Source organism: Falco cherrug, chromosome 9 (assembly GCF_023634085.1).
Source record: "Falco cherrug isolate bFalChe1 chromosome 9, bFalChe1.pri, whole genome shotgun sequence".
Taxonomy (NCBI): Eukaryota; Metazoa; Chordata; class Aves; order Falconiformes; family Falconidae; genus Falco; species Falco cherrug.
The window spans coordinates 33106436-33121147 of NC_073705.1; the positions used below are offsets into that span (position 1 = coordinate 33106436).

Below are 14712 nucleotides of genomic sequence, written 5' to 3' on the forward strand. Positions count from 1 at the left end.
TTCTCCCTGCTTTAGAAGATAAACAAGGAACTTTGTCTATTGGCTTCTCATGTAAGGAAAGGAATGCAGGAAAAAAGATCAGAATCTTCTTTTCTCTTTTTTTAATACATAATGAAAATTTGAGGGTTTATACAAGGTAACCTTTTGGACAGAAAAAATACAAGGAAATTTTGTGATATGGCAACCTACATCTTATCCACGTGGCCACAACACTGCTAAGAAAAACGTGTATGTTTAGTTAAAGGATGCATCCAAGGATACGGTATGTACGGTATGCAAGATGTGGCTTCTCTCATATTCTCTGCAAAGAATCATGTAACAAATTGCACCTGAACTTCTTTTAAAAAGAACTTTAAAAAAGAACAGATGAAGCATTTATTTTACTCCTTATTTTTACCTCTAAAGGAAAGAGGATGAAGAACACAGAATGTTTGGCACATGACAGCTACATGAAGGAGATGCCTTTAACTTGCTACAGTATCAGCCTATTTTTTGCTTAAAGGCAGATACTAGACATCCTAATGTTGAAAGAGAATCTGTCTTAAAATACTCAATATTTGAAGGACAGGAAAGTCAAATATTTTGCTTATTCAAAGCTGTGCTGAAAATTCTTAAGAGAGGTCATCTTAGAAACACAAGTGAGGTAACTTTAAGCAGTTTGTGGATCTTCTGGATATTTGGATGTGTATTTGTTCATTATTTCACTGCTCAGCAGAAAAAATAACCACTTGCCTCATCCATAACTCCTCCTGAAGGTCAGAGGTCAATATTTGACCACTACTTAACCCTATATAACATACGAAATTTTACTGTCTCTGGTAAAGAACTTTATTGAAAGAATTCCTTAAGAAACAGTAGGGTTTTAATTCTGTTTTTAAGTTTAAAGAATACTTCTTAAAGTTAGCAGCTGCCAAAGTGTAATGACACCATTCCCAACAACAGAGCAAAAGGCAAGCACATCTTCCAGGGACATTCCTGAGGTTAGGGAAGGATTCCCTGCTTTTCTGACAACAAACTCTGTGCTGTGGGTATGTGTGTGGGTACTTTGTTTCCAGCCTGGAATGTTTTTAAAAATGAAAAACACAGAGATGCAGAATTTATTATCCGAACTTAAGAAAAGGAGAAACAGAAGACAGTCTTGGATGACATGGTAGAAAATGGAGATAAGACGGCAAGATGTTACCTATGTCTGAGTAGGACTAAGCAGGTCAGAGACAAACTTGTTATTCCTTGGGATGTGAAGAGCTTAAATGTCTTTTCTGTGGCGCGTTCAAGGATTTAGTATTTCTGCTAAGGGAGAGAATGTACAGTGAGCATAAAACAGTATCAAAGGAAGCCAGGCTAGAAGAGTTCTTCAGTTCTCATTTTGTCCAAGATACTTCTAAAAAGCTGACCAGATATACTTAGACCATTTCTGACAAATATTTGTCTAATCTATATTTAAAACCTTCTCATAATGAGGGCCTCTCATCTCCCTATTCCAGCCCCTAAGCTCATGGTTAGAAAGCATTTTTTAATAGCTAATCTTGCTTTGTACAATTTAGATCCACAGTTTCTCATTCTACTGTCAGTGAACACAGACGGTTGTTTATTCCCTCTCTTTGCAAAAGCCTTACAATACCTGGAAATATGCTTCCCAGGCCTCACTGAGCAATCCCTTCTTTTCAGTGCTTCCTTACAGGCCATGTTTTCTAGAGCTGTGGTCTTCCTTGCTGGGCTCTCCCCTGGGGTCTCTCCAGTTGCTGCATGTTTTTTTCAAGTTTGTAGTTGTTTTCCAGTTGTGAACCTGAGCTCTTTCCAAGGTGAGTTAGCGATTTGTAAAGTGCAGATTGTAATTTGGTTCCATTTGTTAGACAAAGCTTCCCAGTCAATTTTCCAGACAGACTTCCTGGAGAAAGTAGGTTCTACATGCATCATAGCTTTGCAGATAGGGATAACTAACGCGCAGGAATAAAGCATTTAGTATCAATTAGGAGCAATACTTGAACAGTTTTGGTTCATATCTCATCCACATATTCACCTTAATTCACCTTCATCCAAATTCTGCATTCCACAACCAATAATTTTTCTGTCTGGACACTGTGGCAGTATGTTCCCCACTTCCCCCTGCCCCCTGAGAGCAAAGTACTGTCAGTAATGTTTTAATTGGGACGGGTGCCTAATGAGAATGCATAGCTAGAACATATTAACCCACTGAAAAGGCTTTGAAATCCCTTTTAGCATGACATTTTCTCTACCTTCTGCCAGAAATAAGGACAGTTAAAAACGACATTTTACTGTCTTTGGAGAACAGAACTGGAACTGCAATGGACTTTTTAATGGTCCTCAAATAATACTGCTATGTACCACTATATGAAGCTGAGTCTGTGTCTATGCGCATGACAATGCACAGTAAGACTTAATCAGGTTTCAACTCTTGCACACACCTAAAGATGCAGGAAGTACATGGCAGAGGCTCTAAACACTCTTGCAAAACATCCAGAATTCTCATTTTTTTCAAGATTACCCATGCCCTGCAAATTGGAATGATCAAACTTGAAGCAAGAGTGAAGAAAAACGTAATAAATCCCCTGTGCTTTTATGCAGTCTGAAACATAATCAGAGAAGTAATAACAAAAGCAAGTTTCCTGAACTAAAAAAAAATAAAATCCTTCCACTTGAAGAAAGAGAAAATGGAAAAATATTGCAACATCGATAGTAAGGATTTCACCTATCCAGGGAAGTATGGCTGCACCACACAAAACATCAGATCCTACCCAGATACATCAGTATCATTCATAACCCTGAAAGAAAAAGGAAAAGAGAATGGAGGAAAGACATCTTACACTGGGGGAATGGAAAAATTCAGTAACAACACCAACTTATCTAGCAACTTGCCAAATAGTCAGAAGTAAATGGCAACTAAACTACCATCAAAGCCCCAAACACAGTGTAAACATTGCATGACATTCAGAGACCTAAAAGGCATGCTGCTTACATTTTGCAAGCTCTTATGTAGTGTCTTTCTTGCTGATGTGGAGCTGGATCTCCCAAACAATATTTCCCACACATCAGTCCAGAAAATACCCATGGAAAAATATCAGGCTAATATTTTTAATCCTAAGCTATGCTGTTCAGAAGCTCTGGACCATTACATTCAAAGTTACTTTGGTCCATTAAAGGGATGGGAAAGTTTAGATACAGATCCAAGCTCCTTCCATGCTTGGCAACACTGAATCAGTTTGGATTTTATCCATCTCTAATCACTGAACATTCATTTGTAATTAGGATTCCTTGGGCCATGGGAGCTACCAGCTGCTAAATTCTGAAGACCTGGCCATAACTTATGTTTCCATGATAAGGTTCAGGCAGCCAGGTAGCATCTTTGCACGCTGTCTGAATAAGGTGTGGGAGGGTGATAAGCTATAGCTGCCCTGACCAATCCAAGTAAAGAAAAGAAGTTCAGAAAGACAGTTTATTGCTGCAGGTGGGAAGCAAACTCCCCTACATCACTCAGAACAAGCATAACTCTCCTTAACAACATATCACGTATGAAAGCAGGCAATCAGCCTGCCACAGTCCATCTGCACATGGTGAGAGCTGCAGCCTCATGGAGACATTTTTCCCAGTGCTAGAGCAGAGCCAAAGCAGCCCTGTGTAAGCTGGCAGTGAATACTACTGTATTGCTTTGCTGCACTGCAAGATTGTTGTAAGGGCAAGCCACAATTCTGCTCACAGGAATCCTGCAGGAGTTTTTGGAGACAGATTTAGGGATGCTAGTAAGGACTTTCAGTAGAAGAAGACAGGTTAAGAATAGTAGTCGGAGAGGGAGGATGGGACAGAGACAACCAAGAGGCTGTGGTTACCTACTGTGATACATGTGACTTTGCAGAGAGGCAAAAGGGTTTGCACAGCAGGTCTCACCCAGAGTGACTGAGGCTGGTGGTTTCAATAACACTGTCCCCAGGGAGTAAGGGGCTCCAAGCTCTTCACAAACAGGCAGTCTGAGCTGTGTCAGCTGCACCAGAGTGCTGAGTAGGCACTTTCCTTATCAGAGCACACTCATTCCAGCAGGAAACAAGGCCACAAGGCCACATAGGTGCTGCCAAAGCAGAGAAAACCATATCCTGTGGGTCAGAGGCTCTGCTCACATGCTTCAGTTTCTGGAGAAGCTAAGGGAGATGCACTGGCTTACAGAGCTGTGCGCCTGGCCTGTGGGTTAAAGAGAAAAAGGGAATTGAACTGCATGTTCATCTGGCCTCTGGGATTTTTGGTAGGTGGGTAAACTGTGATGGTATCAAGTAAAAGGCATCAACAAGCTTGAATAAACATTCTGTGAAAGCAGAAACATCTCAGCTGCTACAAATGGGTTGAAGGGATAAAAGATTTTAACAATGAAATAGCCAGACCACATAATTGCAACATTTCATGTAGGTTGCTCCAGTTGCACTAGCAAACCTTTCCAGTCCAGGCACAAAGAAAGGTTACAGAACACTCAGCTGCAGCCCAGAGGTTAGGACTGATTTGTGTAAAATCTTCGAAGAGGTCAGCAGCAAATCTGAGAAGATGGGAGGTCAGCGATCTGTGTTTCCCCACAGCTCACTAGCCTGACAAGTGCTGCCTGACCCATGAGTATAGCCCAAGAGACTGACAAAATGTAGATAAATTTAGGTATGTTAGGTACTGGGTTGCCTAAAGAATGCTGCTGGTAGTACATGTTAGTGGTAGTACATAGAGAGAGACCCGTGCATAGAAGCTTATGTGTCCTATTCCTATCTGTGCAAAGAAAAGCTTTCCCTTGGTAAAAAACCTAAAGGGCAGCATCACCTGAGCTTATTTATGCAATGACAAGTATTGAAGACTTTCAGCCTAAATAACTTTTAAAAGTACATTCTAAAATTTAAAAGAAATGTCCATTTAAGAATAAGGGACACTTTTAATGTTCTTATGTTAATGAAGAACTTTTAGTGGGGGAGGAATGAACTAAATAATTCTACACAAAAAAGAAAACCCACAACACACAGGGAACTGTCAAAGGTACAGAGACCACAAGCTGCAAATCAGAAAGAATATGTTTTCTTTTTTTTTTCATGGCAGGCACATGAGACTGGAGAAGCCTAGATATGCTTCTGACTCTTCTATCATATCTTCTGTCACAGGGAAATAGATCATACGAAGCCTTCTCACCAACTAATTGATCTAGCTCTGTCCCAAAACTCATTAGGGTCCTTGATGCAATTAAAAGAACTGTTAGTGGCATCAGTAACTGGGATGGTTGATAAACAATGACAAACATCGACACTGGTTCTCATAGTGTTTCTTTAAACTCTGTAGGGTCCAGGCACTTACATGAGAGCTTAGGCAGTCCTTATTAATATCTTTACATCAGTGTGTTGTACACACCATTAAAAAATTAGTAGACTGAAGGAATTTATGAGACATGGAGTGACCCATGACTGAGCCTAGCAGAATTATATGAGAAGGTCTAAAATGTCCATCCAGCTTAATATCTTTTCTCCCAACAACGGCAAGCAGAAAATGCTTTGGAAAAGTGTACACAAAATCAGTCACCCCTGGTTTCCCCCCTCAACCAGAAGTCCAAGGACATCCTGAGATGGAGCTTCTATCAGGAACATCAAATTAAATAATTGCTGGCACAGTTTTTTGTGAATTTGTCTGTTTCTTTTTGAATTAGCTTCTCTTTTTGATAGGATTGCCCTTTGGTATGTTAAAGGAGTAGACTAGAATCTACAAATCTTAATTAGCTCCCCAGGCAGTACAACTTTTTACTTCTCCCTCTGTTTCCTCAGGTCTGCTGACTGTTCTGTGCATAATCCAGACCTGCCATTCTCTTGCAAGGAATGTTTGCCCTATGGACACAAAAGTCTGTCCCTGAGGTAAACGAATTGCACAGTATTAAAGGCAGTGTTTAGTCTCATAAGGATCAGACGAAGCACATGCTAAATTTTCTGTGGTGCTTAAAAGCAGGCATGTATTATCCTGCCTAAGTGACTACTAGAGGAGGGGTGGAGCAGCTAAATCAGTACTAATTACCCTATCCAGGGAAGCAGGAATGCCAAAGTGTTTATATCATCCACACTTTATACAATGTGAATGCTAAAATCAGGCATAACCCATCATACAAGCTGCTAGGATTAGGATCATGTCTTTGGACGTTTGAGGGTTTTCAAATGCTAAACACTTTCAAAAGGAATAATGGGGAAGGGCAGCAGTAGACTGCCAGGTGCCAACTTCCCTTGTCCTTTCTGGTCTAGAAGTATACTACCATTTGGAAAACAAGCATGGTAACCTTAGGGTGATGCACCTTAAGCTGCTATATCAATTAATTTAGGAATAATTTTAGACAGAGGGTGAATGTCCATGGTCAACTGTTGTGCTGCTACAGCAGAGGCCAAAATCCTCCCAGCACTGGAGCACCATGTGTAATGTCCTAGCACAGGTGTCCAAACAGCCTACAGCATCCACCCCCGTGCCTACTGAAGGGCCACTGTGGCCTGCCAGACCTCCTTGTCCCCAGGCTGCCACCAACACAGCCCAAGGAAAGGAAAGACAGGCAGCCATTAACTAGAACTGCCTGCTAATGGTGGCCCTATTCCAGTTAAAGAGCGGGGTGAGGGGAATGGGCACGAGGGCCTGCAAAATTTCAAATACCTCCAGGAAAGCAGAGAGGATGCATAACCCAGCCTTCCCCTCCCTGCTGCCCTGCCCCACAACCGCTAGCTGCCAGGCTGTCTCACCGGCTCCGAGGAGGCTTTCTGTGCTCAGCTACGGGAGCATCCCACCCACCACCTGCAGACCCGGGCCCTTCGGGCTGAGGGTGTGTGCACGGGGGGGTCACAGGCTACAGATGGAGCTGCCTTATCCCGTCCTAGTGTCACCCCACAGGCCTGGGCTCGGCGGGGAGAAAGGAAAGGGAAAGAAGGCGAGAGAAAAAGGAGGGGTGTTGAATAGGGGGCCGGACGGTGGGAAGAGCAGAGAAGTAGGGAGGGAAGGAAGAAAGCGGAAAAAAAAGGAGGAGAAAGGGGAGGAGATGAAAGGCAAGGGGAGAAGCGAGGACCGGGCGGGGAGGAGGCGAGAGGCCAGGGAGGAGAGGAGGGAGGCAGCTCGGCAGAGAGGGAAGGGAAGGGACGGGACGGGACCCGACCCGGCGCCCTGCGGGCCATGCGCCTCCTGGCCACGGCGCTGGCCGCACTGCTGGCCACGGCCACGGCCCCAGGTAAGCGGCACCGCGGGCGCCCAGCCCGGCGGCTCCCTCCCTCCCTCCCTCCGTCCCTCCCGGCCGGGCCGGGCCGGGGCAGCCCCTCGGCCGCCCGCGGGACTCGGGGCTCCGCCTCGGGACGCCGCCCGCCCCTTGGCGCCACGGAGCGGGGTCCGGGCCCCCAGCCCGCCGTCGGCACCGCCGAAGGGGCGGCGGCAGCGCCCGGTACTCGAGCACCAGGAGAGGGGGCCTGGCGGGACCGCCGCCCGGGGAAGCCCAACGGCAGCGACGGGAGCGGCCACCCCGCTCCCCGCGGCCGGCCGGGTCCTGCCCCGCCGCCCCCCGCCCCGCTCTGCCGCCGCCTTCCGGGCTCCCGGCAGCAGCGTTTCTGCACGGCGACCTGAGCCGCAAACTGTACTTCTAAAAAAGACAGCCCTTCCCGTGCAGAAGTTTAAGAAACGTGTCCTCCGCCACCTCCTGTGCCAGGCGGGACGGTGCCGAGCTGCCCCGTGGAACTGCAAGCAAAGGGAGGTGCGGCACTGGTTTTTCCACAGGTGCCTGGATTCTGTAGGCGCCCGCCGCAAACAGAACCCGTAGGTCGGCTGTAAGAAACCTCCTGCAAAATCAAAGGTGCATTGGGCCAGCGCTGTCTCCTAAAGCTGCAAAATGGACACAGACTCCAGATCTGAACTTCAAGGTGCAGGGAGGGTTAGAGGGGTGGGGAAGCCCTGCTCACTCAAGGTTAAAAGCAGTGAACATACTCCAGTTCAAAGGAATATGTCAAAAGGGCAGGAGATGGTAGAGGCAGAGGTTTGGTTCAAGTCCATCTTCGGTCAGTGCAGAAGCTCAGGAGTCCTCCTGAGAAGGAGTCTCTGACATGAAACTCGCAGACAGATCCGTTCAACTGAAAAAATCTGGTTGCTTTTGGTGGTCTTGCTAGCCAGCTCCTAATTATTTTCATTTAAACAAAGAGCTTTGCTTCATCCTGGCTCATCTGCTCCACTTACTTTTTTAATTGTAGAGAAGTCAAAATAAAGCAGGCTTTGACAGTAACATTGTTTCACAGAACAAACTACAACACAATAAAAGCCAACCCCTATGCTTCTGGTCATGCAAATCTGAGATCACAAGGTAACTGCGCTGATGGCGTGCCTCTGTAGTCCCTTAGCTATCAGCAGCAGCTGAGGAAAAAAGTCCCCTCAGCCCTGAAGGCTGGGTTGTAGATTCTGCAGGCCAGTCTCCCTGGAGGAAGGGAGAGGGCCCTGTCTATAACAGTAAACCTGGGCTGTGAGCAGTAGCACACAGGAGCAGCTCTGCGTACAAGTATCTCAACTGCAGTAGCTGGAGTTCTTCCACAAAAACGCAACCATGCTGAAACCGCTCACCAAACATAAGGACCCAGCAGTGGCTGGGGGCCTTTGCTACTGGTTCCAGCACAGGGGACAGCCCTGGCACAGACAGGATTGCTGGCTGCTGAAAGTGTTATTTGTTACTCCTGACAGTGCTGCGGAAGTGTTTTGCTATGTAGTATGGGCAGAAAACAAAGTCCAAACCCAGCTAATACTTCAAACTGAACTGGTGTAAGCAGAAGTGGACTATTTTCAAAACAACACTTTTCAAAACGGAGTTTAGTCAGCAGTAACCTTCCCTGACTCCCAACAGACTAGTGAGACAAGCAGGTGGAGGGTACCAATGAAACAAATAGCTATAGCATCAGGATGGGGGCAACTAAGTGAGCTGGCTGCAAATAGGAGAGATGTGTTTGATGATTAAGCACACTGCAAAGGAATCCTCAAGTCTTTGACTCACTCTCCTCCCCTTTCTATAAATAGTTTCCCTTTCCAAGCAGAAGCAAGACTGTTGTGGTGAGCTCCACCTGAGCAGCTACATCATGCTATACTGACTAGGCAGGAGAAGAAAACCAGTGATTCCTCACTTGGAGCAGCAATCTGAAGTCTAGAAATTAGGTGCTCTGCTGGCATACAAGCCTGCTCTCAACTTGTGGAGAAGTCTCTTGTCTTGGCAAGAAGCCCATTACAAGGGTAAACCTCATGTTGGGGCTGATTCAGTGCTTGCTAAATACAGGAGGAACATTTCCACTAGTGTCTGAGAGCCCTGAATGAGGCTTTTCCTTTCCACATAAGAGGTAAATGACCTCTTTCCTCCAAAATCCACCACTGTTCCTGCTCCAACGGCAGTGAGAGGATAGAGTCAAATGGATACTGTTTTTCCATTTTATATAAAGCATCACCTGACCCTGTTCAATGTAAGATGAGATGAGATGAGATCATGGTAAAATCGTCAGGAAATTTCCAAAACCCTCCTCATGGCTGCACTGGTTTGGCCACACCAATAGAAGCCACAGAAGGAAGATAAGGAGATGGATTCCCACTGATCAGACAACATGAAGGATGCAAAATTTGATATTTCCTTATGAAAAGGAGTGTCCCCAAAGGAAAAAGCAGAAGCCTTAGGTATAAAATACCAATGTCTGTATGAGTATAAACAGCTAGAAAGGGATCAGAGACTCCATGCACAATGCTTTTTTATCTTCTTGCAGAGGCTTCCATCATCACCGTATCTGAGTTCCTCTTTATTTTCTCTTGCATACTTTTTGGCACTATGTTCTGCCTAGTTTTAAGTTAAGCAATGATACTTTTGCCTTTTATTTTGGGACTCTACTCCACATTAATCCTAGCCAGCTTTTTCAAACAAGAAGTTCACATGTCAGGAAAATGACATAATTGTTTTTCTTTACAGTTTTCATTACATGTTCATAAATTCAGTAGAAAAAGTTTGGGTTTTTATTTACCCAAACCACACTTTAATAAATGATTTATTAAACATTTATAGTGTAAGTAATTATAAGAACCCCCAAAAGTGTTGAAATTCTTAAACTTATTCCTCATTTATAAGCAGCACAGCCTTCAAAATTTAATCTTATTTTAATGGTAGAGGCCTTATCTTCATATCTGCCTGTAAATACCAAGGTCAGATAACTCCAACAATAACTGAACTTTCATTCCTCTAAACTTTTTGGTTGTATTCAGCCTTAATTTTAAATTTCAACATCCTATCCTACTTGTGTGCTTCCTGCAATCCAGAATAATATCTTGCTTTGGCAGTTACATGAATTGCACACACAAACATCAGGCACAGATAATTATACTGATAACCTAGGCCATGCTTAGTTGTAGTTTCTTTAAGAAATTAAACCCTCCCAGTTTTCTTTGTACAACTTATTTTCTCCTTCATGAAGAAAACATAATGTCTACTCGGAAAAAATACACCATTCAGTAGAGCATTCTATTGAAATGACCCAAAATATTTATTATACTCTTGATTTTCAGAGGGTTCTTCTCAAACAGCTGCAATGTAACTTCCTTAACTTTGTGGATTTACTTTAAGTAAGGTGATACAATTCACCAGTCTGTTTCACAACTTCACCAGGGCCACAAAACCAGTGTCTCTGACTCCAATACTCCTTCAGAAACTAAATGGAAATACTTTACTTGCTTATTTTGAAGATAAATATATGTTTGTGTTTCAGGAACTGATGGCAGCCAAGAGTCTTTGCCAAAATGCTCATCCCCTTTGTTAAAATGTTCCTAGATGATGTGCTAGAAAAGTGTCCAGAAATGAAAAAATCATTCTCCCAGAGTTGCAATTCTCATTAGTATTTGAGTACAGTATATTCACATAACTGGAAGTTTAAAATTCATATTTTAGAGGACACTTTGTGTCTGCAGAGCGTATTGCAGGGACTGCTCGCTCACTGTTGAAATATGGTTCTCTCTAGTGGATGCCATCAAACCAGTAGATTACACATTACAAGTCATTTAGGGAACATATTGCCACAATATACCATTGGTAAAAAATAAATCAGTCTCTGATATGACTAATAAGAACATTCTTAATGTACATTAGGAAGGAAATAAAATGAGTGTTGATTCCCATGCCTCAGAAAATCAGACCAGCATAAATCAGGTCAGGAAAGAAAAATCTTCCTCTAATGAACATCTATGGATTTCTTTCAGTCTTCACCTATACTCTCTGTTGCTAGAAGTAAAGCAGAGAGACAAACAACTGGTCTAAGATAAGTTTATGATGAAGAGCAGAAAGAGTCAGAAATGAATGGAACAGTGAAGTAATGATTTGCCCCAATATAATCTTATGCCATATTGTGTCATGCAAATAATGTCTGATTAATTTGAATTTGTAGTCAGAAGGACTAATCTAACAGATTTAACCCAGGTTTGAGATGACCATTTGGTTATGACAAGGAGAGTATTACTTAAAACAGAGGACATGGAGAACTGTGAAAGGAGCTGGTTACAGGCATAATAGGGAGGTTAGTAGTTTTTCAGTGATCATCTAGGGAACAGTATCATGTAAGGTTTGTGCAAATGATGTCTAGAAGAAGTAGAAAGAAGCATACATGTTGAAATTATGTGACCATATCAAGTTAGCACAAGACTGGGATAGCATGTAGGAAAGACTGAGGACCAAGTGACAAAAGTGGAGCAGAACTTAGTGAAGCAATGTCATGTACTTGGAGATTAGTAAGAATTCTTTTGGTATACTAGGAATTGAACCAGAAATGACAAAGAAAATGCCAAAGTATATTATTTAATTGTAAACTGACATGTAATCAAGTGTGAAAATATCACGAAGAAAGACAATGTAATTCTGGGATATACCAGGCAAGGTATATATCCCAGTAGAATCTGAGAAGTACCATGACTATTTCACATTGGAGAGCCTCTTTCCAGACCGCGTCTATAATTCCAGTCACCCACATTAAGAAAAATATATAAAAAATTACAATCAAAAAAAAATTAAACTGGAAACAATGCAGAGAAGGACTACTAAAGTGAATATGGAAGTGAAGGCAGTACTTCACAAGAGGAGACTAACAGCTTGGCTTCTTTAGCTCAACAAAGCAAAGGCTGAGACACCAGATAACTGCTTTCTGTATGGAGTCAGGAAGCAAGACCTAGAGAAGAAAACACTATTTAAACCTAAGATTGGCACAGGAACAGATGGGCATAAACTGGCTACTGAGACAATTTAGCCTGGAAATCCTGAGTGGGATGCAAGTGATTAGAAGAGCTGGTCATGGAACAGCTTTCCAAAAGACATTTTTTTGCTCTCGTTCCAAGCTAGTTTTAGATTAATGCTCATTCAGACTGACAAAAGATTGTGATTTTGAGCCTATGACAGCAGCAAGGTGTCCACTTCAGCCCTATCTTATTAGTGACAGCAAGAATACTAGAGCAGACTCACTGAAGGAGGGCCTTATACCATCTTTAACATTCACAGAGAGACAGATGTCAGGTTCTAAAAGCTCATTAAATTGCTACACACTGAACAGATGCCATCAGTTTACCTACAGTGGATTTGCATACTGGGAGAGATTATGATGCTGTTGTGCTGGTATGGAGGATTCTCACCATCTTTTCTTTCCTTTGCAGATGTTTGTGAGGCTTTAAATGTGACAGTCTCTCCAGGACCAACAGTGCGATACTTGGAGGGAGATAATGCTACCCTTTACTGCCACATTTCTCAAAAGAGAAAGACAGAAAATTTGCTGGCTGTGCGGTGGGTATTTGCTGCGTCACCTACCCAGGAATATCTGATGATCAAAATGACGAAGTTTGGGTCTGTCCAATATTATGGAAATTATACTCATCATTTCCACAAGCAAAGACTTCATCTTCTTAAAGAAAAACACGGAACTATGTACAAATTTCTTATTCTAAGCCTCCAGGAAACAGATCAAGGACATTATATATGCAAAGTCCAGGAAATTGGCAAACACAGGAATAAGTGGACGGCCTGGTCAAATGGCACAGCAGCTACCGAAATAAGAGGTGAGAGACTACTGATTTCAGTTCTATCATTTTTTCTTGTCCAATGATCCCTTTTTTTTCTTTTCTTGCAAGTTAATCTGTTAGATACTTGAAGTGAGGTTATTTTTGAGTGTTATCTGTGGATATGAGAAGAAAAACTAATAATTTCTTTACTTACACATTACAATTTAAACATTATTTAGCCCATAATGAGATGTAAAAAAGTGGGAAGACTGGTAGATTTGTAGAAGATAGTCTATTTCCTTTGCCTTTTACCAGAATAGCAGTAATTAAAACTCCTTTACGTTCAGCCACAGGTCTGCAGTGGTTTGGCCTTGGCTGGACACCAGGTGCCCACTAAAATGTTCTATCACTCCTTTCCTCAGTAGGACAGGGAGGGGAGAAAATAAGATGGAAAAAACCCTTGTGGGGCAAGATAAAGGCAGTTTAATAAAGCAAATGCAAAGGCTGTGCACAGAAGCAAAGGAAAACAGATGCCTAGAGACTTCTTAGGAAGCAGGGCTTCAGTATGCATAGCAGTTGCTCTGAAAGGCAATTGTCGTAAATAATGAATGCCCCCTTCCTACTCCTTTTTCTTAGCTTTTATTGCCAAGCAGACATTATATGGTATGGAATAAACCTTTGGTCAGTTTGGGTCAGCTGTCCTGGCTATTTCTCCTCCCAAGATCTTGCCCACCCCCAGCCTACTGGTGAGGGGGGTAATGCTAGAGAGACAACCTTGATGCTGTGTGAGAACTACCCAGCAGCAGCAGTAACACTGGTGTGTTATCAACACCTTTGTAGCTACCAAAACAGAGCACAGCGCTCGAAGGGCTGCTATGGGGACAATTAACTCCATCTCAGCCAGACCGAATACAAGTTCTCTATGACTTTGCTAGTGGGAATAAACAAATGCCATTATTATTTAAATACAAAGAGATAGAAACAGAGAGAAATTAACTTATTTTCTGAAAAAAATGCAGTGGGTCAGCCAGAAATAGAACCATTATATTTTAGATCTGTGTTTTGCCTCTCTCTTAGTGTTTTCATTGCTTTTAGAACTAGTCTAGCAGCAGTTGGTAAGTAGCATTTCTAGTATCACTTCTGTACCTTTGTTTATACCACTTGTAGCCAGAAAGCAGAGCTAGAAAAGCTGTTTTGAACTCCAGATAAAGAAATGACTAGCAATGACTGATGGTTTTGAACCAAGTTACAAACAAGCCTTCTCTTTGGGATGGGTCAGCTCAAATCTAAAACCACCACACCCACTCTTTCAGAGATGGGTAAAACTGAATTTGGAGAACAGGCTTCTTTGAAGAGGTGGTGGAGCTCAGCAGTTGTGCCATTAGCCCTAGCTGGCAAACTAGCCCCCTGCTTGTGGCTTTATAAACAGAAAAGTTCATTTCCCACATGGCCAACTCTAAAGATAATGCCAAAAATCAAGGGTGACTGCTTGGACCATGGGTCTGGAAATTCAAAAGGCTCATCCAGCAATCACAGAAAATCTTGTGGGAGGAAACTGTACTTCATGAAGTTTCTGCCACTCCTATTCATGCTAAATTTATCATCGTGTTTAGACCTTAAAGGTTTTTCCTGCAGCTGGGAAACCCTAATCCCACTTATCCACCGTATGTTTTGGTGAAAATGGCCCTAGCTCTCCTC

At 42.9% G+C, this 14712-nt stretch overlaps 1 protein-coding gene across 5 annotated transcripts in view; it reads left to right on the forward strand.

The window, feature by feature from the left end:
- The first annotated feature begins 7051 nt into the window (after positions 1–7051).
- Positions 7052–14712, forward strand: part of VSTM4 (V-set and transmembrane domain containing 4) — a 40417-nt gene continuing 32756 nt past the window's right edge. For 3 of the 5 annotated variants that reach the window (XR_008734007.1, XM_055721211.1, XM_055721210.1), the window contains exons 1-2: positions 7052–7216; positions 12673–13071. Coding sequence is in view for 4 of the 5 variants with exons in the window: in XM_055721211.1 (XP_055577186.1) it covers positions 7162–7216; positions 12673–13071 (454 nt within the window). In the remaining variant the exon portion in view is untranslated. The remainder of the gene's footprint in view (positions 7217–12672; positions 13072–14712) is intronic. The other 2 variants (XM_055721212.1, XM_055721209.1) reach the window with 1 other exon arrangement.